Here is a 24,996-nt window from a genome sequence, read left to right on the forward strand (position 1 = left end):
AAGGACAAATACGTAAATTGGTGAAAATTCATGTTTATTTGCTATCTTCTACATGTAATGGTTAAAAATGGCAAAAGGAACCTAATTGTTGCTCGGCTAGTGTCTCTTCCTGCTGATACACAGATTCACATCAGATTTACGAGGAAGTTTCTGGAGGTAAAAACCCCTCAGGGGCCGACTCAGAAAACACACAGAGGGTAGATCGTTCTTGAGCCAACAACGACTCCGGTTTTCAACCTTTGAAAGCTAAAAAAAAAAAAAAAGAAAAAAAAAAAAAGAAAACACTGAAATTTTTTTTAAAAAAAAACGGTGGATCAGCTAAAGAAAACTTACTAATAAATCACAGATGTGGACTCTGCTGCTGCCAGTTTATACTGAATCCAAATGAAGAAAAAAGGGTTCAATCACAATCATGAATAAAAACATTATGTTTTAAATTTTAAAATTTAATCATTTTCAGCTGTTGCAGTGAGAAAAAAAACCTCATCGAACAAACAACAGCTTTGTTTTCCTTTTTTTCAGTGAATTTTCAGAAAGACGAATGTTTTAAATTTCTTGCAGTGTCACTACAAGAAGCGACTGGCTGCTTGGGGGGGGGCGGGAGGGTCATGCAAAATAACGAAAAAAAGAAAAGAAAATTCAAATGAAAGTTTTACATATATTTAGAAAAATAAAGATGAATTAAAGCATGGAGGTCCCGATGTGTGTTTATTTTTTTCTGACGCATGTGTTGTCTTGTTATCTCCTAATTGTTCCACAGAAATCCAACATTTGCTCTATTTATATCCACACCGAAATAAAAAAAAATACATGGGTGGTGGGTTTTAAGGAGTGCAGAAGAGGATTAATCATCAAGAGCAGATACGTAAATAAATAAATCTATCACACACCATTTTTTTTTTGGTTTGTTTGTTTTCTTGTGCAGTCCTGAGGTTCAGCAGTGACAAAATCCAAGAAAAGGAAGTAACCAGCTGAAGCACACGAGAGAGGAGCGAGACAGAGCGGGAAGACCTCCGTTAGTACTCCTCAGAGGCCCAATTACGGTGCTGGTAAGTGTTTTCGGCCTGAGTGCAGGAGAAATTAGAGGAGGAGCGAGGGTGGAAAACTGCCCACGGGGGAGCGATGGAGGAGATGCCCACCTCTGAGGGCGAGGTGAGGCGGAGAGAAAAAGGCCCCAGATAAAAGCACCAACACGGATAAAGCTGCTCTGCTTTCAGCCCTTTCTCCCTGCTTCTTGCCGTTTTGCTGACTAGTTTGCATCACAGAGTCGCTGCTCTGTCCAGAATCACACGCACGAGACAAGACGAGTCTCGCTGACCCACGCGCGACGAGTCGTCAGCAGCCGATCGGCCATCGCGGCCTCCAGCCGTCTCAGTAAACATCACAAATAACCACAGCAGAGGCTCAAAGTGCAGGGCCAGTGCTTTCTCAAACTACTTTTTTATTTGACACTCACACTTGAGTTATTATACCTGACATTTTACACTGTTATCCACTGGGAGTGTGTGTGTGTGTGTGTGTGTGTGTGTGTGTGTGTGTGTGTGTGTGTGTGTGTGTGTCTTTGGGAGATTAATAGAGATGCTGAAGATGCTGGTGGCGGCGGCGGCGGGCTGGCAGTGCAAACAGGAGCCGTTTGGTGTTTACAGGCGTCCGCGGTGGACAGAGACGAGATAAAAAAAGGCATCCATCAAAGCCGGGCGTCCCCGAACCGCTCGACTTCACACGATTACTTCGCAAAACAAAACAAAAAACAGTCGCATCTTTTCTACCTATCGAGAGACGGTTCCGCACACTTACTCTGAAGGCGGTGCCCTCCTCGATGATGGTGGGCAGCTGAGAGAGGCAGATGTCCACGGCCAGGTCCCACGCCTGCCTGTAGAGAGGACAAACAAACACAAACAACATTAGAATTGCATCCAATGTTATGAGGAAGATCCCTAAAACCACGAGCTATAGCCCGACTAACACAGAAAGCCATATTTCAGAATACTATCTATATATATGATTGGCTTTTTAATTATTGATGCATTTATCACTTTATGAACCTGAGGTTATTTGTCAGGGTAATTTCCCAATCTTCACTTTTAAGCTCACATCTTGGTCATTATAGCGGCTAACTGTTCACGCTACATCTTATTTTTTTTTCAGGACAGACTAGGCTATCAAAATCTTTCATCATTTGATTTGATAATACTTAGAGGTTTATTTTTTATTAGCTTTTATATCAAGGAAGAAAAAAAGTTTCTTATTCAACTTTTATGTTTACGCATGTATCTTGTATCCCGTATACGTACTTTGCAACCAGTAAACAAATGTCGTATATGATATTTCTGAAATAGTTCAGGTCAAAAATATATTTGCATGGTAGAGTTTTAACCTGCATTTGTGGATGCCTTCACAGACGATGGTTTTTCGGAAGTGTTCCTGAGCCCATGCGGTGATTTCCACTACAGAATTGTGTCTATTTTTAACGCAGTGCCGCCTGACGACCCGAAGATCACGGCCATCCAATATTGGTTTTCGGCCTTGATTTCTCCAGATTCCTTACTAAGGGGAAACTGGAGAAATTGGAGATCTGGAGTAATTTGCACCCAGTGGGTTGTAAGGGTTAAAACTGTAACTACTTCACAACTTCAGTAATTTCCAGTACTATTTTGTATTCATATTCTGAATCTGCAAAGTAGCTATGCTGATATTTGGGAGTATAGAAAAAAAACAAAAACAGCAACTGCATAATTATTAAAACATTTTTAGATAAACACATTTTCACATAAACAAACATTTTGATACGGATTCCCAAGGGTTATAAATTCTTAATAAGTCGTGATAATTTTTGTATATTTTCTTTTTCATACTTGTCCACTATGTAAATTACCTCATTCACAAATCGCTTCTTCTACCATTTCTTTATATCCGACAACATGCATGAAGGTCGGTTCGTCTGTAAAACGATGGTATCGGCTGGTATGTCACTTCGGTCTGGTTCTGCTTCACACATTTATTTGCATTCAAACCGGTTTCTCATTTTGTAGCCCCGAGCAACAGAAACAAACGCGGGTCATTATGTGGTCCCTGGTCGCCCCCCCCCCCCCCATCACTTTCGCTCATTTTCCTCAGCTCACGTCCTTTTCACTCTTCTTCTCCGAGCACATGCTCCTCTTTTAAATTCCCTGCCAGAGGTCCTGGGGAGGGCAGCAAGGAGACTTTAATCCCTTTCTAAACACCAGCTCCTCTCTCATGGTCATCATTTCTAATTCATGGGGTTATGTAACTCGCATCAAACCTCATCACAGCTTCTCCATTCTCTCTCTTTCTGCCCGTCTCTCTTCTCTTCCGCTCTCCGGCTCCTTTTTCTTGCAGAGACTTGAACTCTCTCAGTTAGCATGAGTTAGGTGTTGAGTCATGTTCCCAGTCAACGCATGTAATGTGATGCTGAATGAGTGACGGCGAGTTCACTCTGTCTGAGGCGCTCTCTCTGCTGCTTAAATGGCTTTTCCCATTAGCTGGGAGTGATATAATAGAGTTGCACTCCTGGCTGACAGCGCTGTAGATATAATGGACCCATTGATTCATGTGCAACATGGAACCACATAAGAAGATATGCGGCTCGAAAGCATCGCTGTCTATTCCTGCGTTCATGCAAAATTCAGGCTGCAGAGAATTCATAAATTCAGCTGCTTCTCTGAGAGACAAACATTTAACGTTCCGGAAAAAATATCAACAGTGCAAAGCAAGTCCTCAGAGAGAGAAATTAGACCTCATTAACCTCACACAATTGTAACCAAAAATTCGGCAAAGACTTTTTGCCATTAGCAAACAAATGATGCTGCGGTTTGTCATATTTCGGAAACATTTTAGGTCAAAAACATATTTGCATGGTAGCGTTTTCACCTGTGTTTGTGGATGCAGGGACGAACTGTCTTCACAGACGATGATTTTTAGAAGTGTTCCTGAGCCCATGCACGGATTTCCACTACAGATTTGTGTCTGTTTTTAATGCGCTGCTGCCTGAGGGCCAGAAGATCACCACCATCCCAAAATGTTTTTTGGTCTCGTCCCTTGCCTTCAGAGATTTCTCCAGATTCTCTGAATCTTTCGATGATATTATGAACCGTAAATGATGAAATCCACAAATTCTTTGCAATTTTACATTGAGGAACATTAGTCTTAGATTGTTTCACTTTTTTCTGACACAGTCTTTCACAGAGTGGTGAACATCTGCCCATCTTCACTGCTGAGAGACTCTGCCTCTCCGAAATGTTCTTTTTGTACTTAGTTATGTTACTGATCTGTTGCCAGGTAACCTAATTAGTTGTGAGATGTTCCACCAGGTGTTTTTTTTGCGTTACACAACTTTTCCAGTCTTTTGTTGACCTTTTCGCGACATGTTGCTGGCATTAAATTCAAAATGAGCATATATTTTTCATTTAGAGCAATAAAATTGTTGTCTTTGGTCTATTTTCAGTTAAATATGGGTTTATGTGATTTGCAAATCATTGCATTCTGTTTTTATTTACATTTCACACAGCAACCCAACTTTTTCAGGAAATGGGGTTGTACAAACAGAATTCAAAAGACCAACAACTGAATCAAGATAAAAAAAATAAAAATTAAAAAAAGAGAGAGAGAGAGAGATCTCGTAGTTTTCTTAACTTCACGGGCTGAGGTTGGAATCGGAGGAGAAACGCTGCCAACAAATATCCGTCCTCGCTGGTGTTTATGTAACCTAACGGCGTGGAAACAAGCCGACAGAGCAGTGTGATCTGCTGCCGAACTGTTTCAGGATGACGGCGCTCAGTTGGATGAAGCCTGTGAAAACGAATGAGTAACTCATCACCAAAACCTGTGTGTGTGTGTGTGTGTGTGTGTGTGTGTGTGTGTGTGTGTGTGTGTGTGTGTGTGTGTGTGTGTGTGTGTTTGAGATAAAGGGATGGCCGACAACAGAGCAGCGGAGGGGACCAGTTGGTGGCTGACTAAGCTCTTTTTTTTTTTTCCTCCCGCTGCCTGCAGAGAGTGGTGCAGCGTCGCGCACTCACGAGCCGCGCACACATCGAGCCGACGCACACCCACGCACCCTCCCACACCGAGACGGCCCACGGGGGAGTAATCAGCCTTGGGTTTATCTCGCTCTCCGCTGTTCTGCAACATTTGAATAACAATTGCTGTTTGTGTTCGGGGCAGCGACATCGATCAACGAGCACCCAAATTGCTTAATTCCCCTCCTCCTGCTCCTCCTCCTCCTCCTCCTCCTCCTCCTCCACCTCCACCTCCCCTTCCCCTACATCTCCATCTCCATCTCCGCCGATCCAAACTTTTATTTTTCTACTTTCCTTTTATCTCTTCCATCTTTAGCGCCGTCTCCCTTTCGGTGTTTCCCGCACTCTTTAAAGCACCTCTCTCCTGCTTTAATACTGCATGTTGCCGCGGCGAAAACAAAGTGCAACTCCTGATTTCTTGGGCGGTAAACAATGCGACGGAGCCGCGATGTGAAAAAAAAAAAAAATAAAATAAGGCGAGCGAGGACGGAGAGACTGCTGCCTGCTCGCTGGAGGAGTGCGGCGATGTATTTCTTTACAATAAGTGATGCCAGCCTGTTACACAACAAGTCTCTCCTCGAGGCAAAAAGAGAGTGAGAGTTTTTTTTGTGGTTTTTTTTTTTCTTTCCCAGCACAAGCCAGATAATGAGTGGGAGAGATGGAGGGAGGCATTTATAGACGATCAAGAACGAACAATAGATAGTGGGAGAAGTGTTTGTGCAGCTAAAGGGAGATAGATGATGGGATAATGTCTCTTGCACAGCGTGTAAAAAGTCGATGGACAAATGGGAGGCTTGCTCAGAATACACGGAGGACAACATGGTGGGGATTGTCAAAGACTGCGGGAACTTACAGCTTACTGTAAATCTCTCGCTGTGGGAATAAAAAAAAAAGAGAGGAAAACTCCTAACCTCTTAGATTTATGGTGTTAAATAATTTTTAAAAAAAAACTCTTTTTTTTGGTTGCCCGTCTTTTTCATTTTCATTTTATTTTTTTATTTTAAGCGACTGCTTTTAACCTGAATCTGCCGCGTCTCCTCCGACAAAGTCTTTTATTATCCCCCGAGGAGCAGGTGTGATTTATTTTCTGTTTTTCCGGCTTTCAGTAAAATGTGAATGGGAGGTTAAAACAACAGCAGCGACTTTGCTGTCTCTACAGGCAGCAAGCTGCCCCGTGTGTCTGTCTGCTCCGACGAACAGGGCCGGGCCAGAGGAGCTTTATTCATCATTATTACAGTGATTATGATAAACGCATCGGTTCAGCATTTGGGTCAAAGGTCACCTGCACGTTCCCCTTAGCGGGAGGGCTACGGAGCATCATCGTTGGGGAAGTAAAAATGAGCGATAGTGAGGAGAAACTCCGAAAGATGAAGAGATTGTTGGTTTGTTCGAACTAAAACAGTTTTCTAAAAGCTACCCTCAAATTTGTTTTATTTACATATTTAAATGAATATAATAAGCGTACAACGACGAGTCGACTTTTGGCTTGAACTAACGACTACTAGTCGGAGAGTTGAGGGCAGCTCGAGGAATTATTGCCAAATTTGGTCGCGTGACTCGGGTGCTTTCGAAGTGTCTCGGCTTTTTAAAAAGTGGACAAACCACACAGCGATATTTGCTGCAAGACGCGCGAACGGCCGGACGGGGTCAACATTTTACACAACACACATATTTGTCACGTTTACTTAAAAGTATGGAAACCGTGTCCTTCTCAAGATGTAAAGTTGATGAAAAAAAATAAATGATAGTTTACAGCTTTAATTTAAAATGTTTTTTTTATTTAGAATACAAACAAACAAAAAAACACCTTGAATTTCACTGTGTTTAGTTTTATTGCAAACGGTTAAGAAAAGACGGTGTTGTTTATATTCAGCTTCATGTGCGTCCTTGAGGTCGAGCAAACGTCTTTCCTGCCTCATTAAGGGCATTTAAATGTAAAATGCGATAATTACCGGCATCGCTGAGTATAATTAGAGTATTGTGAAAACTCTGCTGTGTTTGTGTGTCGCGGGAGAGAAAGAGCAACACATGCAGGGACACTGGAAACGCACAACGCATCGCCGAAAATATACTTAGCATGAACGAGAAGCGCGCATATGTTCGAGCGCACAAGCAAATAAAAACACCTCCGTGTTTTGGCTCGCACTTCTGCCACGATATTTATTTTGAGAACTTGTCAGAGTATATAAGAAAGTTCTATTTTTAGATATTTACAGTGAACGTGGCTTCATGCATGAATATCTCGACGCCCTCACAGCCCTCAGTTTGGTCCTTGTTTTTCTTGTTAATGAGGATCATTAATGCATGTTGAGTGCATGTATAAAAAGCATAAAAGAAAACCCAGCACAATATTAACGATGTGGACAGAAACAAAGCATCCATCTACCCGTCTCTTTTTTTTTTTTTAACCATCAGGTTAAAATGAGAGACAGAAAAACGTGTAAAGCAGCAACCTAACGGGGAGGACGGGAACACTGAGATGATGTCTGCAGTAACCAGACTCCAGCTCGAGCTCCGACGGGTGAGCTGACTCCTTGTTAAACCTCAGTGTCTCATTTATTATTTCTAAAGAGTTCGTAGCTTCCGGGGTTTTGAAAAACGAGGCCCGTGCAAAAGTGCCTTAAAGCTGCAATACCACCGAGTGCCACTAGAGGTCGGCTCTAAAAAGTCTCCAGCTCCATAGGCTCCCATTCAACTTCTCTCAATAAATTATCAGTTCATAAAATGTCTCCGCGAGTTATTTCGGTGTTGTCAGCTAAAGTCGCTCCTTCTTATCCGTTTCCTGGCGGTCCATCTGAAAATAATCTCGTCATTAATTAGAAAATAAGCTCCAAAAAGCCGTGTTGTAAAGCACTTTTGAGACGGCAAAAGATGAAAAAGATGCGATACAAGTGAAGGCTATTTACTGTTTTAAGTTTTTCAGCACGTTCCCGACAAACTAGCCGGACCTGGTCGGTCCTCAGGTCGCCTGGTTTCATCTGATCCCAGTATCGGTATCTCTAAGCTGCAGCTTCCAAAGGAAACCAATGTCAACCGACGGCGAAGGCAAGTCTGAGTTTTAACTGCAGCGGGCGAAAAGAGGAGCTTCTAGCCGCCGTCAGCGCGGTATTAGCATCAGTAAAGCTAATAACTCAAAACTGAAAGCACCGAGATGAAGCTAAAATCCTTTGAGCTCGGTAAACTCTCCAACAGGGAAACTAAAAACTACTCGAATTATCTCAGCGGGAAAAGACAATTTAACAAACTAAATGGTCACAAAAACACAAAGCGCACGTTTACTGGCTGCTATAAAGATGAGAAAACTGTTCTAGTTCAGTTTTTCTTTAATACACAAACTCATAACAGCAAAAGCCTTGAGGATGACTCTTCCTCTTGCTTTACTAAACCAAAGACATCTGTGTGCATGTGTGTGTGTGCGTGTGCGTGTGCGTGTGCGCGTGCGTGCGTCTTACCACATGGCGTGCATGTACGTCGGGGGCAGGCGGGGGCTGCTGACCGGCGTGCAGTTGTACGACCTCATTATCCTCTCCGCTAACAGGAAGTTGCGGAACAAGCTGGCCACCAGCAGGTCCTGACGAAACAACTTCTGGAACAGGTCTGGAGTCAGAGGAAGAGGGTGAGGAAAAGCGATTTATTCATCAGGTTCGGGGACAGAAGAGGGAATTAAATCGACAGAAAGAAAAATCACGACTGAAAAGCTGCTTTTAATGTGTGATTCATATTGTTTTTACTGTTATCAGCGGATTTTTTTATGTAATTGTTGTGTGATTTTGACTCAATGTGTTTTGTTCATTTTAACCTGTAAAATGTCTTTGAGTATCTTAAAAAGCGCTATACAAATAAAATGTATTATCACTATTAGATTACAAGTGAGGAAAATGTAGCGCAGAATGAAAAAAAAAAAAAGTTTCATTAAAGCAAGAAGGCCACTTTGGAGAAAAAAAAAATTGACGTAGCAGAGTCTCGAGCAGCGGAGGGTTGTTAATACGGAGCGCTGCTTTTGACAGAAAAAAAAAAAAAAGACTAATTGAATGATATAATACTAGTTTGCTGGTAAAAGTCACCTGGTAGTCCGTCAGCGCCTGTGAGCATTCAATAAAAACTGCTTCCAAACTGTATTTAGTTGCTTTCTGTGTAAATACATCTACATCCTGGCGCCGGCCAAATGAGAGTGAATGAAATCCTTCAACTTTTATAAACCACAGAAACCCGAGGCTGCTCTTCTATTGGTTGTTTCAGATTTTCAGACCCTGCCTCCTTTATTGGCAGCCAATCAGTATCGTTTTACTTTTTTTTTTTTTTTTTTTAATCATCCGCCATTACGTAATCACACGGTTACTCCTGCTTCTTCGCTATCTGACCGGCAGGCAAGAAACCTCAAACGGCACTGCGGAAAATTCTGTTATTTCTAGAGATGGGACGAGTACTCGGCTGAAACGAGCGTCCGGGTTTTGACGAGTCTCATTCGAGTAACTGTGTCGATGTCCGCGTTGGCGAAGGCTTCTAACAGACACCGGCTGTGTGCACACGTCGGGGCCAGCTACACACAGCCGAAGTCCGGCTGCAGTTTGTCACCCCCCGCCCTCACAAAAAAGTTGAATCACCAGCCGCCCGCTGGTACAGAGGACAGAGAAATGCAGATTTAAACGATGTGTCGCAGTCACATTTTCATCAGCTCATTAATGCATTCACTAATTCACTTTAATTGGAGCGGGATGATTCAACGCCGATCTCTCGCCTTGTTATTATGAGTCCTGTGTTTGCGTGTCTGGGATGTTTTATGAGAGACTGTCTGGGCTGTTTAAATGTTGGGAGTGTGTGTGTGTGTGTGTGTGTGTGTGTGTGTGTGATCTGGATTAGGTGTGCGGTGCCTTCATTACAGGGATTCTCTCTGATGTGGGTTGCTTTATTAACATCGCAGCCCTGGTGGTTTAAAAGGCTTTGGCAGCCATCAGCGTTGTCACGATTGCTATTCTAGCTGGGATACAGTTTGTCTCGTGGGAGTCTGTGAGTGTGAGTGTGAGTGTGTGTGTGTGTGTGTGTGTGTGTGTGTGTGTTGCATACAGGTGGGTAATGACAGAATCTGTGTGGTGATGCGTGCAAAACTTTAGTACGTGTCAGAAAAGCGTGTGCGTCGTCGCAGTTGCGTGTTTGTGTGCGTGTGCTACACAATTATGGTTTAAACGATGTCTCCAATTAACTGAGCGAGACACTCCAAACACAGTTAATCTCAATTTGAGGAGCCGACCTGCACGTACTGCACGTACTGCACTTCTGGCATCTTGCATCAACATCTTCTATGTTTTCAGCCACTTGGGGATGCCCTGAATGTTTTGGTATTGCTGAGGCCTCACTATTGTACAGGTTTTTTTTTTAGTTTTTTTTTTAAAATTATTATTAGGTGCCCTAATTTAGGCTCCCCGAGAGCTGCAACACACCGCTCGTTTCATTTTTCATCTTTATCCAGACATGTTCAAATAAAAATTTCAGTGGGCCTCGCACGTCTGAGTGAGCTTGCCTTCCTTTCACCTTCATTAAAAAGATCATTTCAGTTTAAAAAGATGAATATAAGATCTTGTTTATATGCTTTCAGTCAGTTTTTTTTTTTTTATATCCGTTCTTACAAAAGTAATCCCTCCATCTGGAAACGCTGCATCGTTGCTACAACAGTTCCCGCGGGTGTCCCAAACCGGTGTGTAAATGACTGTTTGCTGGACTCCGTCCACCTTCAGAGTAACTCGCACTTTTCATTTAATAACAGCGGTAAATGCTGTTTACAGTGACAGATGTAGCAGAGAAGGAATATGATGCCATCTCGAGCTCCGAGCTGCCTCTTTTTGAAATGAGATGCAATTAAAAGAGTCCTTTTGGGCGATAACGGCTCGCAGCTAAGCTCACACGAACAAACAGCTAACAACGCTCAGGCGCCTCAGAGGGTCGCATCGTTAGCGCACAACAGGAGCAGTCTCTGAACTTATCAGTCCATCCTCGTATTGTTCATGTTCTACTTTTGAGAAGGAGAAAAGGTTTTTAGAAGTGGGACTGACCGAGTTGGTTTGGGGGAGAAATGTGGCGGCGGTTACAGGGTGCATTTTTTTTTTTTTTTAGTTTTTACGTTACAGCAGAAAAAAAACACTCTTCAATCTGTTTCTTACGCTTAAAAAAAAAAGACAATCCACCACCACAAACCTCTTTATGTACAACGTATGGCTCGTTCACAACGACGCGAACTTTAAACGCGTGTCGGAAGTTCAGAGCGCGACAGACCTCCTGTGCATAGTTACAGTTGCTAAGGTGGGTACTCGCTGTTCGGGAGAGCGCTTTGCAGACGCACGTGTTCCCCAGTTTCATCGTTTGACCGACGCGAAGAGGTCTGCGTTCTCCGTGCGTGCGGCGCCTCACCTCTGGGCAGCACGTTCCAGGCGATGGTGTCCGTGATGGCGGTGAAGATCCAGTTGAGCTCTCCGAGCGGCGTGCGTCTGTCGTTGAGCCTGCCGGGGATCCTGCAACGACACAGACGACCCGCCGTCAGCGACGCTCACCGCGACTCTACTCGGAGGACAAAGTCAGCAGCTGCTCGGCACGAGCGTCATAATTACAACATTATGAGATATATTATAAAATACAGTATTAAAAACCAGGATTGAAAAAAAGAGCAATGCAATTTTTTTGAGCCTTTCGCCTCAGAAACTGACAACTCACGAAAGCAGAGAGCGCCACAGAGCTGCAAACTCCACCTCCTTTTTTTTTTTTTCAGAGGTGGAGATCTGAAGTGGAGCATCACAACCAACAACCAGCCATTTTCCTGTCAACCACATGTGTGGCATCTCCTCCCCACGCGGCTGATTGAGTCGGCACACTTTGGGTGCACCGACTTTTCAAATACGGCATCCTTTAACTGCTTTATGGAGACTTAAACAAAAACAACAAGAAAATCACCTTTACAACGCCGAGCCATCTCCCTGTTAATGAACACGGTGTAGAAAAAGGTGAATCAGACAGATTACAGTCGATGTGAACAAGTGAGACATTCGCATCTGAGTAAAAGAATTCACTTTAAATTAATGAACAAAATGTCGAGGAAAAGGAAAAATGAGCGAGAAACCGCAGCCAAGACACGACTGTGTTACCTTAAAATCAGGGGAAAGAGAGCACGAGTACTGGCAGGTGTCAGAATTTAGGTCAGTGCAACCAGAATTTATTGTTGTTATTACCAACATTATCAATATTAGAATAAACAATGCCAAATATATGTTTGAAATAAATTCACCGTGAAATTTAAATTCTTCGGTCAAAGAATAAATCATTGTTGCATTTTATGTAAAAAAAAAGTGTTAATTTAAATCAACAGGTTAACTCGCATGAAATCTGATCTAAAAAAGACAAAAGAAACAAATTTGTTTCGGATGTTAACGTTAACAAAAGTTAAATAGAAACTGCTGTTCACTGTTTCTGCTGTGTCAGCATGTTGGAGCCCAATTAGGCTGCGTTTTTTTGGTTCCCGTGAGACAACAAGATAATTAACTCATCATCAGGAGACAACAATTGTTTAATCCTGAGATAATGAAATAATAAACTCAAACTGAGCTCAAAACAACTGAAACCACCACAGCTGCTTCGAGCTTCTTTCATAATGTACTATTGAATAAAGGTGAATAGATAATAGAGGCTTGGTATGACTTGTTGAATAAAAAAAAGCTGTCATTTAATGTATAACAGATGATTGACAGGTCTTGAAAATGTAACACAAGAATCAGAGTGTGTATAAAAGTGTTCGCAGCTTCCCGGGTTTAAAAAATGAGGCCGATGCAGAAGTGCTTTAAGCTGCAATACCACCGAGTGCCACTGGAGGTTGGCCTCAAAAAGCCCCGGCTCCATTGACTCCCATTCAACTTCTCTCATGAAATACAAAGTCAAGAATTTTTTTCCCGTAGGTTCTTATGGTGACAATCACTAAAGTCTCTTACGAGTTTTCTGGTGGTCTATCTGAAAATAATCCCTCTCTAATTAATTAGAAAATACGCTTCAAAAAGACATGTTTTTGTGGGGCGTGTCTGTTTGATTGACAGGCCTGTGGTGCAGTCAGGTTACAGCTACCGGTGGGCGGGACATAGTATCGTCGGGTTTACAATCAGATCAAGTCAGAACCACTGTAGTGTTTTGCTGGACGGTGACGTGTTATTTCAAAATATTCAAAAAATATATCTAAAAAAGAATTGAAATACAAAAAATAGAAAAGAAAAAAAAAAAACCAGTTAGAACAAAACAGAGATTTCCCTCTGTGGAAAATAAACATTTGTTGTAGTTTAATGCCCAGAAACAACTTTTGAAGTTCATCTTGTCCTGAAGTCCCAACCATTACCATCCTACATTATTGATTAACAAATTAATAATGTAATATACAGTAGAACGTAGTAACAAAGATCCATAAGGACTAGAACTTCTGAAAGAAGTAGAAAAAGAGTAGGACACCGCCGTTAAGAGCTCAGAGGACATTTTTCCAGCCCGTTCGGCGGTTCATCCGTCTATCTGTTCATCCGTCTTTTTGCCTCCTCAAATATATGACACTGGATCCTGAGCGAGGATATGAACTGCTGAGTGCGCATCCTTGCTGCTGACTTGCCAAACACCTTTTGGCAAGCCAAACACCTTTTGGCAAGCGCTCAAAGTGCTCAGGAGCTGGCCGAGCTCTTGTAGTTCTACCGCCGGCTTGTACCTGCCAGGAGCTCCCCGGCTGGCATTATCTGTCATTTAGAGGTGGAGAGGGGAGCTGGAGGTCAGGAAGAGTTCACGCACCATCTTTATAAGCTGTTTGGTAGCGGCTCTGAATAACTTACATGCCAGCTAGACTTAGTGTTTCTAAGTGATAACCACTCAGTAAGTTATGTATTAATTTATAGTGTTATTCTATTCGTTTTTTTTGATTGTTAAACTATATTTATTGTAAGACAAAGACACTCGTGCTCCTGGCTGTGCTACACCGTGCCGACTCGTGATTATAAAACCAGGTCGGACACAAAATGTTTGTGATGACATTGTTGTGAAAAAATGGGAAGAAAACACTTCAGGCAGCTGAATTCCTCCGGTCAGACAAAGCTGCAACCAAACAGTGACGTCACCTGTTGGTTTGTGAACGGCCGTTATGAAGCCTCCAGTTCAGATTTTGTCCGTCACCATCTTGCTAGTTCGGAGAGGTTTGGAGCAGGAAGTGACCATATTTGGACGAGCTGGGGGAGGAGCTAGCGGTGGATGTGACTGATCTGATTGGAAACCCGACGACACTAACGTCCCGCCCACCGATAGCTGTAACCTGACTGCACCACAGGCCTGTCAATCAAACAGACACGCATCCAAAAACAGGTCTTTTTTTAAGATTGTTTTCTAATTAACGACGGGATTATGTTCAGATGGACAGCCGGAAAACTAACTAACCATTACTTGGATATTCAGTATCACAGCAACCAAAAAAATGCTGCACCTCTAAAGCGCTCCCTGCTGGGCGTTTTAAGAAGAGCGCCCGGAGTTTTCAACATGAGACACGTCAGTGCCGCTCTGCAGGCCAGCTGCTTTCTGCTGCACAGGACATGGAGCAGGCAATGTCCTTATGACCTCATATAACTGGCTGCAGTGTGACCAACTACGGGGCAAATAGCTTTTCTGTTATTGGTCAAATACTCGTCTCCAGTTTGACACCATTCGAAGGTACTGAAAACATAATTCCAGGTCAAACCTCAGCTGGGTCAAAAAAAAAACAACAACAATATAAGCGACAAGACACTGGATGTGGACAGGGCCAGAGAGGCTTGTATTAGAGGGCAAACTGTTGCTCTTAGAGTAAAAAGGTGTATCTCCCCTCCACCTCGAGGGCAGCTGCTGACTCAGCATTAAGTCCTTCAGGATCAATAACGCATCTCCTCTGTACTTTGACTGCTGCCGTTACAGCGATGCGAGAGTCTCCCCCCGCCTTTCCCCCTCCACGCGGTGTCTGCCGCCGGGGGGAGGCGGGTCAACGCTACCCTGCGACACTCGAGTCGACCCGGTCGGAGATAAAAAGATCAACCGCAGCGCGAAGGGGAAACCCTGAGAGAGAGAGAGAGAGAGAGGGAGAGAGAGGGTGAAAGTGCACACGCGCCGCGCTTCGTGACTCCCTCTTATGTAAAAAGCAGTATTGTGACTGCACCGGGCCAGAATGTGTGTTGGACGCATGTGGGAAGAAGCAGAGACAGAAGGGAGCAACAGATGGAGCCGAGACGAGAGAAAAAAAAATAAAAATAAAAATAAAAATCATCGAATTAATACACAAACGCGACATCGAATGTTTGTGACATTTCAGCGTCCGCGGATTGTTTTTCCACCGCGTGACCTTTTAAAAGGCGACGATACGAGTTAGCCGTTAACTCACGTGTGCAACAGGAGACCGTGGCGGAAAATAATAATAATAATAATAATTTAAAAAAAAGCTGCTCTGTAGACGGTTCGAGAATCACAACAGCCAGCCGTCCTGCTTCTCGCTCTCTCTGTTGAAGCCTCCAAATAAAAAAAAGTGTGATTTAAGTGATGCTGTTGCTAGGATACAGCTGACGAGTAACTATCATCGCTGTCTGAGTAGCGCCACAGTATAGCTACAAATAACGTATCAGGTCTAACTGTCAGAATTATACTGTAAAGATAAAAAAATATATATATTCTGCTGTTCAATCATGGCATGAAAATTAAAAAAAAAAAAAAAAAAAAAACGTGATACAACAAACAAGATGTTCTCAATGAGCTTTACTGACTATAAAGATGGCTTTTGTGGTCATGGGATTATTATTTTTGTTACGTAACGACGTGTCTCTTCCTCCCTTCGTTGGTGAAGTCTGGATTTGAGGTGCACGGATGTGATTTGGGCTCCCGTCTGATGATATCTGTTGTTATAAGAAGCAAAGATGGCGTCTCTTCTCTTCCACTTTTCTCCTGTTATTTGTTAATTAGGGAGGGTAAGCCGCTCTCATCCATCACTATAATCAAATGTTCTTTGCTTTTATTCTGACATTGTTGTTTCTACTGTTGTTGTCATATACATTTGGTTTTCATTATTTTTAATGAATACTTTTTCTGTATGTAAACTTGATGTTTTTCTATAATTTTAACGTGATCTGGTTGTAGGCTTCAAGTAAGCCTATTATATTATCTCTCCCTACACTGTATGTCATTTATTTATCTCTGTAAATTTTGTGCAAAATAAAAAAGAAAGAAGAGAAAGAAAGACTGTGGTTCAGACGGTGGAGCTGGTTTTCCATTAACTTAAAGGTTGCTGGTTCGATAATCGGTTCCTTGCGTCCACATGCCGAATTGTAAAGAGCTTTGAGACCGATAAGTGATATAAATGCGGAACATTGACTTTGTGTTTTGTTTATTGGTTTCAGTTTAGGTTACTGAAGTTATTTTCATACAGATTAAACTATTTGTTTGTTGTTTTGTCTTTTGTTCACCCTGAAGTCATTTAAGTTTCTTCTACTTTATTTTTGGGGGAAATATATTTTTAACAAATATATTAAATATTCTCCTTTTTGTTCCTGTGGCAGCTGGGGACCTGCGGGTTATTTTCATGTTGTGTAACTTACACAAGAAAACTCCAGAAGGTGTCTTCATAGTAGTTTGTGGGCCAGAGAACCAAAATAATTAGCTGAAAGAGTCCAAAACGCTGCATAAAGCTGAGAGCAGCTGCAGTGGCGGGTGTTGGTCCTCAATGCGGCAACATTCACACATTATAAACTGTCATTTGAATGCTTGTGTGAAGGATTAGAGCAGCTCTAAAAACATTTTCAAAGTTATTGAAGAGTGTGAACTTTTATTCTGAAAGCCGCTGTTTCCGAGTGACTTCCTGTCTGGACAAGGTGTCCTCTGACAGGTGTCTGACTCTGATGCATGACTGTGGTTGAAACGCCGGTGCAGCTCCACACAGCGGAGAGGTGACACGGAAAATCGGTTTATTGCCATTTTTCTTTTATGAGCTCTGAGATGATCCATTATTTAAACTGCAATGGGCATCAGCTGACTCAGCATTTAAACCCCTCGCTGCAACACGCAGGACATGCAACCGACCGAAACAGCAACTCGGCCATCGAGGAGCCAAAAAAAGGTCTCTATCAAACGATGGTGGATTTTAGTGAAGTAGATTTTACAATTTTAATTTAACATTCATTTATTGCAGGAGTGTCCAACCTTTTTTTTTTTCCCCTACTTTGACAAAATAAAAGTGTCCGAGAGCTCCTCATGTTCAGTAACATTTATTCACATAGCTGAGCTCTTCCCAAAACAGCTGAATAAGCTTCTTTTATGTGAACAATAATGAACTGATACTCACACCACAACAGCCAAAATTCCACAGCATGAGCATGTTTTTTTATGTTTGCCTTTTTTTATGTTTTCAATTGAGGGTATTTTTAAAAAAAAATTTTTTTATCTACAATTACACAGATGTTCCCGAAACTACTGGTTTGAAAAGCGTCAAATAAAGGCCTCTAATATAGGATTTAACCAATAAAATCCAGTGTTTCCCTTTGATTGGGACCCTTAAAGAAACACTAAGTCTAAGTCAGAACCGTGTATATGTCTAGACTCTGTGTAAAACTTGAGGGCTTTTAATTTGAAAAGTCGCTGCCTTCAGCTGTAACTTTGATCTCTCATGGGCTAAGAGACAGACAGTTTTATAGCTCCGCCCCCCCCCACCCCCCACCCCCAAGCGCTTTTGCAGTCCAGCTGAGGATATTGTAGTTATGTCATTTACATCATTTCTGAGCAGCCGTTTGTTTTCCAGCTAAGTGTGAGAGTCTCTGATGTGTTTGTGTCCTCTGATCTCTGTGTGTCTCACTGTGGGCGGAGCTCCACCTCTGCTGCACTGAGCAGCCACAGGTGGAGGGAGCGAGGGGAAGATTGTCCACTCGTTAATCCATCGCGTTCAAACGTAAAAATAAAATAAATGTATGCACGTGTGGGAAGCACCGCGAGCTACTCAGAGCCGGATCGAGATCTACAGGTTGGAGACCTCTTGATTTATCGCATTTTAAAAAGTTTAATTTTATTATTGCCACGGTTGTACGTCACTTCCAGCTCTTGTATCTCATGAATTTGATATTTCGTCGCTGTTTTTCAGTTTTCTTTCAAATCTCAAATCAAAGTGGAGCCGGTGTTCTGATAAATAAAAGCTCAGCGTTTAGCGTGACGTCTCTTCGTCTCTCCGTCAGCGTACGTCCCTGCATGTCGGAGGCAGACGGGCGGCGGCCCGCGTACGACTGCTTCGCCCCGCGTACTACTGCTTCGCCCCGCGTACTACTGCTTCGCCCCGCGTACGACTGCTTCGCGCTGCAGCCTCGAAGTCGTTTTTTTTTCTTTTTTTTTCTCGGCTCATCGTGACTGAACATACTGAAAGACCATTACAGGAATCAAAGCCGCGGTGAAGTGGAACTGAACCCGAGAGCTTCTTTAGATGTATATTTGCCTTTCTCAGAAACGACTTTGAATTTCATTTCTTTTTTTTTTTTTTTTTTTGCAGTGACTCCCAAACTTTTGTTGAACCGTCACATCATGAATGATTCTCTTTCGCCGTTTCACTCGATGCCCCACGGACGAATGTTTCCTCTCCGTCTCTGACGTAAACCGGCCTGACGTTTGCGGACTCTCCTCACAGCATTTGGGTCGCTCGTTACTTTTCCTCTCTGTAGGATTATTCTGGTGAGCAGCGATAGAAGATGAAGAAGACACGAGAAGCTTCAGTGTTGTCAAAACCCCGTTGACGGATGTTGGTGCGGCTGAGAAGGAAGAAAGTCGTCAAAAAAAAGGGGGGAAAGACAACTGGGAAGGGGGGAGGGGGCTTATTTCTTCAAAGGTGTTCAGCAGCACTCTGGTGGTTTCCCATGATGCCTTGGGAGCCGTGCAGCTCGAGCTGCTGCTGTACAGTACGAGGACATTTCCTGTATCACACTCCTCCAACCAAGAAAGGGGGAGGTGGTGGTGGTGTTTGAGGGAGGAGAAGAAACAGGAGTGAAAAGATCGGAGGAAAACTGCAAGCAAGCAAAAAGATGAACAGCTAAGACGATATGAAAGTGACAAAAAAAGAACGTGGAGAGGTGATGACACACTAAAATGATAAATAATCTGTTATTCTTGTAGAAACAAGTCAACACTGAACCTGTAAACTCCTCAGAAATGCAGCTGCAGCTCCCAACAATCAGTAGATGCTTCACTTCTTCTACAAGTGAGATATGAGCCAGTGTGAAATCTTATTTATCTAAATATGACCTGCAGCTGATCCAACAGCTGGAAGAAGGACAAACATCAGCAAAACTACGACTAGAAATGGAAAGAAAACAGGAATTATGAACCAAACACTCCAAATGTGAACAAAGATATCGAGAAATCAGATAAAAAAATTAAAAAAAAGATTTCCAAAAAAAAAAAATTGGAACTCGAGGCTTCATAATGGCTGTTTGTTAGAAGTGATCCTGTCTTTCTTCAGTCCAAAACTCCATCAGCAGACTGTCTGCCACTGACGTGACCAGCTGACTTTGCTACGAGCTGATTGGCTGTTGAGAGAGCCTTAAATATTATTTACTTACGTTATTGCTGTATTAATTTTTTTTTTAACTCTATTTGAATTCTTTGCATTTTCTATATTTTGAAATGTTCCTTTATTTGTGAAACACTGCATGTGACTTTCTTGAGCACTTTGAGCTGCATTTCTTGTATGAAAGGTGCTATATAAAAAAAGTATATTATTATCATCATTATTAATAAACTGCCCAGCTGCGACGTGACGAGGGGAGCCGCAGACTGCTGCAAATTTCCCTACGTCTTTAAATCAGATTTTTTTTTTTTTTAATCTTAACTGAGTCTCCTCGACTGTTCAGCCGAGACAGAAAACTCCACTTTTGAGATACTTACCGCTTCAAAAACAACTCTCAACCAACTTACTTTACGACGCCCATAAACTAAGTTAGCTGCTCCCCCTGATGGTTCTATGAAACTACTAAAACTCGGGATATGACATCCGCACGGAGCGCTAATATCAATCTGAGAGCGAGGAGCCTGAGTGCGAGAGACGCTCCGCCGCTCGGCACCCGCAGGTTTATTCAAGAAATGTGAAGCCTTAAATCTGCCAAAATTGCTGCCGAGTGTGGCTGCCAGCGAGGAAACAAAAGGCGGAGAGTGATACCTGCAGGCCGGGGAAACAACAGAGGAGAATAGAGGGGGAGGTGGGGGAGGGCGGGTGGCGGGAGGGGGGGGGGGGGGTGAGGGGTGGGGGCTGACAGTGAGGAGGAGAAAACAGGATAATGATCTCTCCAGACTGAGCCCTCCCGAGATTCAACGAGAGGAGTGCCACTTACTTCTCAATGAGGTCTAACGTCACCCCTGGCACCAGCTTCGCACTCTTCTGCATACAAAACCTGAAAGAAGAAAAGAAAACAACACAGAAATGTTAAGAGATAAAAAAAAAAAAAAAAAAAAAAAAAGGTCGGGAGGGGGAGACGAGAGGCGCTGCGATAAAAAAACGTTTTGGCCTCCGCGGTGGAAAGTTTACGACCAACGAGAGAGAGAGAGAGAGAGAGAGAGAGAATCAGCAGATAAAACGCTCACAGATTACAGATTACGGCCGCTCAGCAGCGAGGAGCACTTTCTGCCTGAGTTACAGTCGAAGACGGGCGAGTCGTATTTCTGAAAGCGTCTGTTGACGGGTCATCACGGGCACGGAGGGGAGCAGGTGTGTAGGTTTGTGTGTGTGTGTGTGTGTGTGTGTGTGTGTGTGTGTGTGTGTGTGTGTGTGTGTGTGTGTGTGTGCGAGACTAAGTGTTTGTCCACATCGTGTCCACAAGTCAGTTTGCTTGTGATGTCACAAATCATGCTCGTAGCGCCGCCCCTTCAAATTCGATTTTTTTTTTCTTCAATGAGACAAAACTTTCTTACTTGCAACTGCTGAACGTGAAAACGAACTTCTAGTTTTGAACTCCGCACCTGTTTTTTTTTTTATATATTCCGCAGAGTGAAGCTCAAACATTCAGCTGCAGAAAAACACGTTGGTGTCGAGGGCGACTTTAAATGAAGCAGAGCAGCGGAGAACACAGAGCAGAATTTTTATAAGGATCTTCGAATATAAAAACTGGTTGAAAAGTTGGTTTGGTTCATTTATTAGTTATTCTGACACATAAAACACAGAAGTAGTAAAAATAAAAATAAAAAAATGGATTTGGCAACTTCCCTGACCCTGAAGCTGCTTGATTTGGCCTCACAGTCATGAGAGTTAGTTTCATGGCCAACGTGTAAGATAACAGGTAACGTATCCAGCAGACGTGGACAGATATCGGTGTTCATTCAGAGTCCAGTGTTTCCTCAAACGTCGTCATTCGAAACTGCTGAAAACCTGCATCTACTAAAAGCAGTAAGAACGCTAATGCTGGCACGCTGCCGTTAAAGCTGGCCGTCCAAAAGCTAACAGTCCATTGATTTAATTATTTATTTATTTATTTATTTATTTATTGCAAAATTTGATCGGATGGAAATCAAAACTACGAGCTCGTTCTTCGACGGCGGCTATCGAGTGCGAGCGGTTCTGTTTTCTTCATCTCGTCGTTGCTCGGAAGCCGTTCGCAATTCCAAAATGACAGAAGGTCCCGCGCCGACCGGGAATTGGCACCGAGCGTCTTCCTTTCGCTCCGACTGTGACGGAGGCCACGCTTCAAACTCAAAGGTTCCTGCTGCTGCTGCTGAGTAATGAGATCCCACATGGCAGCGCCGCGACTTACGCCGCTGCGCGTGTCTGACTCATGAAACAATGACGAGGAAGGGACGGGAACCGGTTGTTCTCCGGTCCTAATGATCGGCGGCTCGTCGACCGGCAGCCTCCAACATCGTCGTCCACCCCCCCTACCTCCTACCTCCCTATACCTCCAACACCCCCCAAAAAAATAAAATAAAACACAATCTGACATCACTCTGAATTTCAGGTGAAGGTTGCATCAGGGAGAGTGATTCCACCCAACGCCTGAGCGGGGAGACGCAACACCCCCGAGGCAGGAGAGAGGAGGGAGGGGAGAGCAGGAGGTGCAGCAGATCGCGTTGGTATCTGTAGTATTTTTTTTCTATTCAGGCTTTAACAATTTTTTTTTAAATAAAATGAAGTCATGTTTGTGCTCTAAAATGAACAATTTTTTTAAATTTTTTTTTACATTCTGGGCACGCTGTGTGATCAGAGGAAAGTAATTCTGCACGCAATTATAATCACAGTATGAACTTGGACCCTAAACGGGTTCCTTCTGGTATGTTTCCTCTCTGTGATGCTTGAAAGCCACGAACGCAACACGGCACGAGGACATGTTTACATGCTCAGTGAGGGATCGAAAGCACGCTGCTGCAAGACCACGAACAGCCTGAGGTGTCTGGTGCAAAATATAAAAGAGTTCGTAGCTTCCGGCTCTGAAAAATGAGGCCGATGCAGAAGTGCCCTAAGCCGCAATGCCACCGAGTGCCACTAGAGGTCGGCTCCGAAAAGCCTCCACAGGGTGCCATTTAACAACTGGCAAAGACGGCGACGGACAAAATCTGAACTGGAGGCTTCATAACGGCCGTTAACGAACCGACGGGTGACGTCGCTGCTGGTTGCCGCTTTGGGTTCGATGCGTAGAAGTCAACGAATCCTTTCAAAATAAAAGTAAATGCTCGCTTCAAGCGATGAGGTCGGCGGAGGAAGCTTTTGTGAAGGCTTTTGTGCATGTCGGTGCTCAATCGGTTCCCCGCACACGTCCAAACTATGACACTGACCAATCGCAGGGTTTTTGATCCATTTAAAAAAAAATAAAAAAATTTATCGTCCACGTCGCTTTAATTCTTGGCGGGTGACATTTGATCTTTGTTTTTACGCTGCCCTCCGGCAACTTCTACACAGCCAGAAAATAACATGTATTATGTTAAGTGTTTCCAGTAAGAGCGGAAAAGGCTCAGACTTTATTCTCCACGCTACATTTACCGCAGGTAGCTTTCACGGAAATGTGACCATCAAAGATCGATTCTTTCAACGCACTCGTGTCGTCATATTCCTTTAATTTAAATCTTTAAAAAAAAAAATAATAATTGGGGGGTGGGGCTAATTCATGTCAGTTTGGCGTGTTGGCACGCTAACACCGGCAAATTTACACAACGTTCAGCGGATGGAAATTGGTTTTGCAACCATTTGGTCGTTAAAAACAGCGACGCTAAAAAAAAAAAAAAAAGGTCAGAGAATTATAACACTTTATCCGAAGGCTGCAACTGAAAATTATTTTTCCTTGTTGAATTATCTGCCTTTTTTTTTTTTTTTTAATTATCACTTTTAGGGTTTTCCTATTCAGCCGCCAGGCTAAAAGATTTTAGTATGAAAATCCTTCCTCCCCCCCCCCCCCAAAAAAAAATCTCCTAAAATGTGTGGAAGAAGTTCTGTCTTGAGGTAAAAAAAAAACAAAAAACGAAGTGGGATTTGAAAGCAGTACAGAGCTGACAAAAGACCAAAGAGATGGGTCACACACTGAACTTTGGAGATGCGCCAACAGCCGCGGACGGTTAATGAAACTTTCCCGCCGTGAAGAGAACACGAGCAGGTGAGCTGACTAAAGAGCAGAAAATGTGGAGGGCAGCGACGGGGAGGGAAAAATGGAGGCGTTTATCACCAGCGGAGAGCGAGGTGGTCGGAAGTCGATTGGATCAGTCGAGGGCAAGCGTGTGGGCGCTGCAGTAAAACTTTGAGGAGGGAAATGAAGTGGATCGTGTGTGAGGAGGAGGAGGAGATGAAGGAGCCAGCTGTCTTCTACCAGCTCATTACTCCTTCAATCAGCCTTCCCGTCCCGAGTCACCGTCTCAGTGAAACATTTTATTGACTGAGAATGTTATGAGATGTTGAATGGGAGTCTATGGAGCCGGAGGCTTTTTGGATCCGACCTCTAGTGGCACTCGGTGGTATTGCGGCTTAAGACACTTCTGCATCGGCCTCATTTTCCAGACCCAGAAGCTACGAACACTTTTACATGGCGTCTTCTTACAGATTGTTCACTGCGTTTCATGCTATCTACCGAGTTTGATGTGTATTTTAATCAATTTCTGGTTGCAGCAGTAGTTTTATTGTTGTTCCTACCAACTAGTAGTAAGTCACTTATTCTTTCCTGCAGTTTTTTTTGTTTTTTTTTACCTACAAATTAAAGAAATTAACCATTATTCAAACCGTCTATCTGCGTTGACGTTATTGTTATATTGCGTATTGTTCATGGATGTAGCTGCGTAGCATGCTAGGAAGCTAATGGATTAGTCCAAGCTGCCGTACAGCCCCGCCTGGTCCACTGTTCCTCCAACCAGGACGGAAACATCCGTCGGTGAGCACGACATGACATCTACCGGCTGAATGAATCGGAGACGTTCATGGACTCAAGAGTCTCCGGACTGAGGTACCGTGAAGGACAAAGGTGCAACGTGTTTAAAGGCGGTGAGAACGTGGCACCAAAAAAAAATGAATGCGCCATGAATTCTTGCAGCAAAACAGTCCAATGAAATGTCTTTACTTCAAAATGGCCCGTGATGACTATGTAAGGAACTTTAAAGATCACGAAAACGGCCAAATATTTCCTCGTCGTCACCTAACGGGTGTCCTAAACGGCAGTCCAACTGCTCTCGTTTCAATGCAGCAATTCATTTCGATCATTTATAAGACGGCCGGAGTGATGAAGACGGTCCTACCTGATCGGAACAGAAACATTCTTCATCACCGCTTTCACCTCAAATTAATATCAAAGTGCAGAAAGAAACGGACGTTCCCCCGACCCTCGGCGTCACCGATTTAAAGGGATTATCAACCTTTTAAAATTTCATCTTTTTTTTTTTTTTTATAACACAGAGGTGCTACATAATTAATTTGAACAAGTTTCTTATGTCAGCGGGCGACTCAAGTGATGATGATGATGAT

The 24,996-nt window shown here is 43.2% G+C and overlaps 1 protein-coding gene across 2 annotated transcripts in view; it reads right to left on the bottom strand.

Moving 5' to 3' along the window:
• Positions 1-24,996, bottom strand: part of rptor (regulatory associated protein of MTOR, complex 1) — a 165,989-nt gene that overhangs the window by 55,407 nt on the left and 85,586 nt on the right. For both annotated transcript variants that reach the window (XM_069168105.1, XM_069168104.1), the window contains exons 8-11: positions 20,405-20,464; positions 11,439-11,539; positions 8,489-8,633; positions 1,798-1,873 (exon numbers count right to left, since the gene is read on the bottom strand). In XM_069168105.1, the coding sequence (XP_069024206.1) occupies positions 1,798-1,873; positions 8,489-8,633; positions 11,439-11,539; positions 20,405-20,464 (382 nt within the window). The remainder of the gene's footprint in view (positions 1-1,797; positions 1,874-8,488; positions 8,634-11,438; positions 11,540-20,404; positions 20,465-24,996) is intronic.

This window comes from Embiotoca jacksoni, unplaced genomic scaffold (genome assembly GCF_022577435.1).
Source record: "Embiotoca jacksoni isolate LCO1_2020_lvr unplaced genomic scaffold, fEmbJac1.0.p SCAF_4, whole genome shotgun sequence".
Taxonomy (NCBI): domain Eukaryota; kingdom Metazoa; phylum Chordata; class Actinopteri; family Embiotocidae; genus Embiotoca; species Embiotoca jacksoni.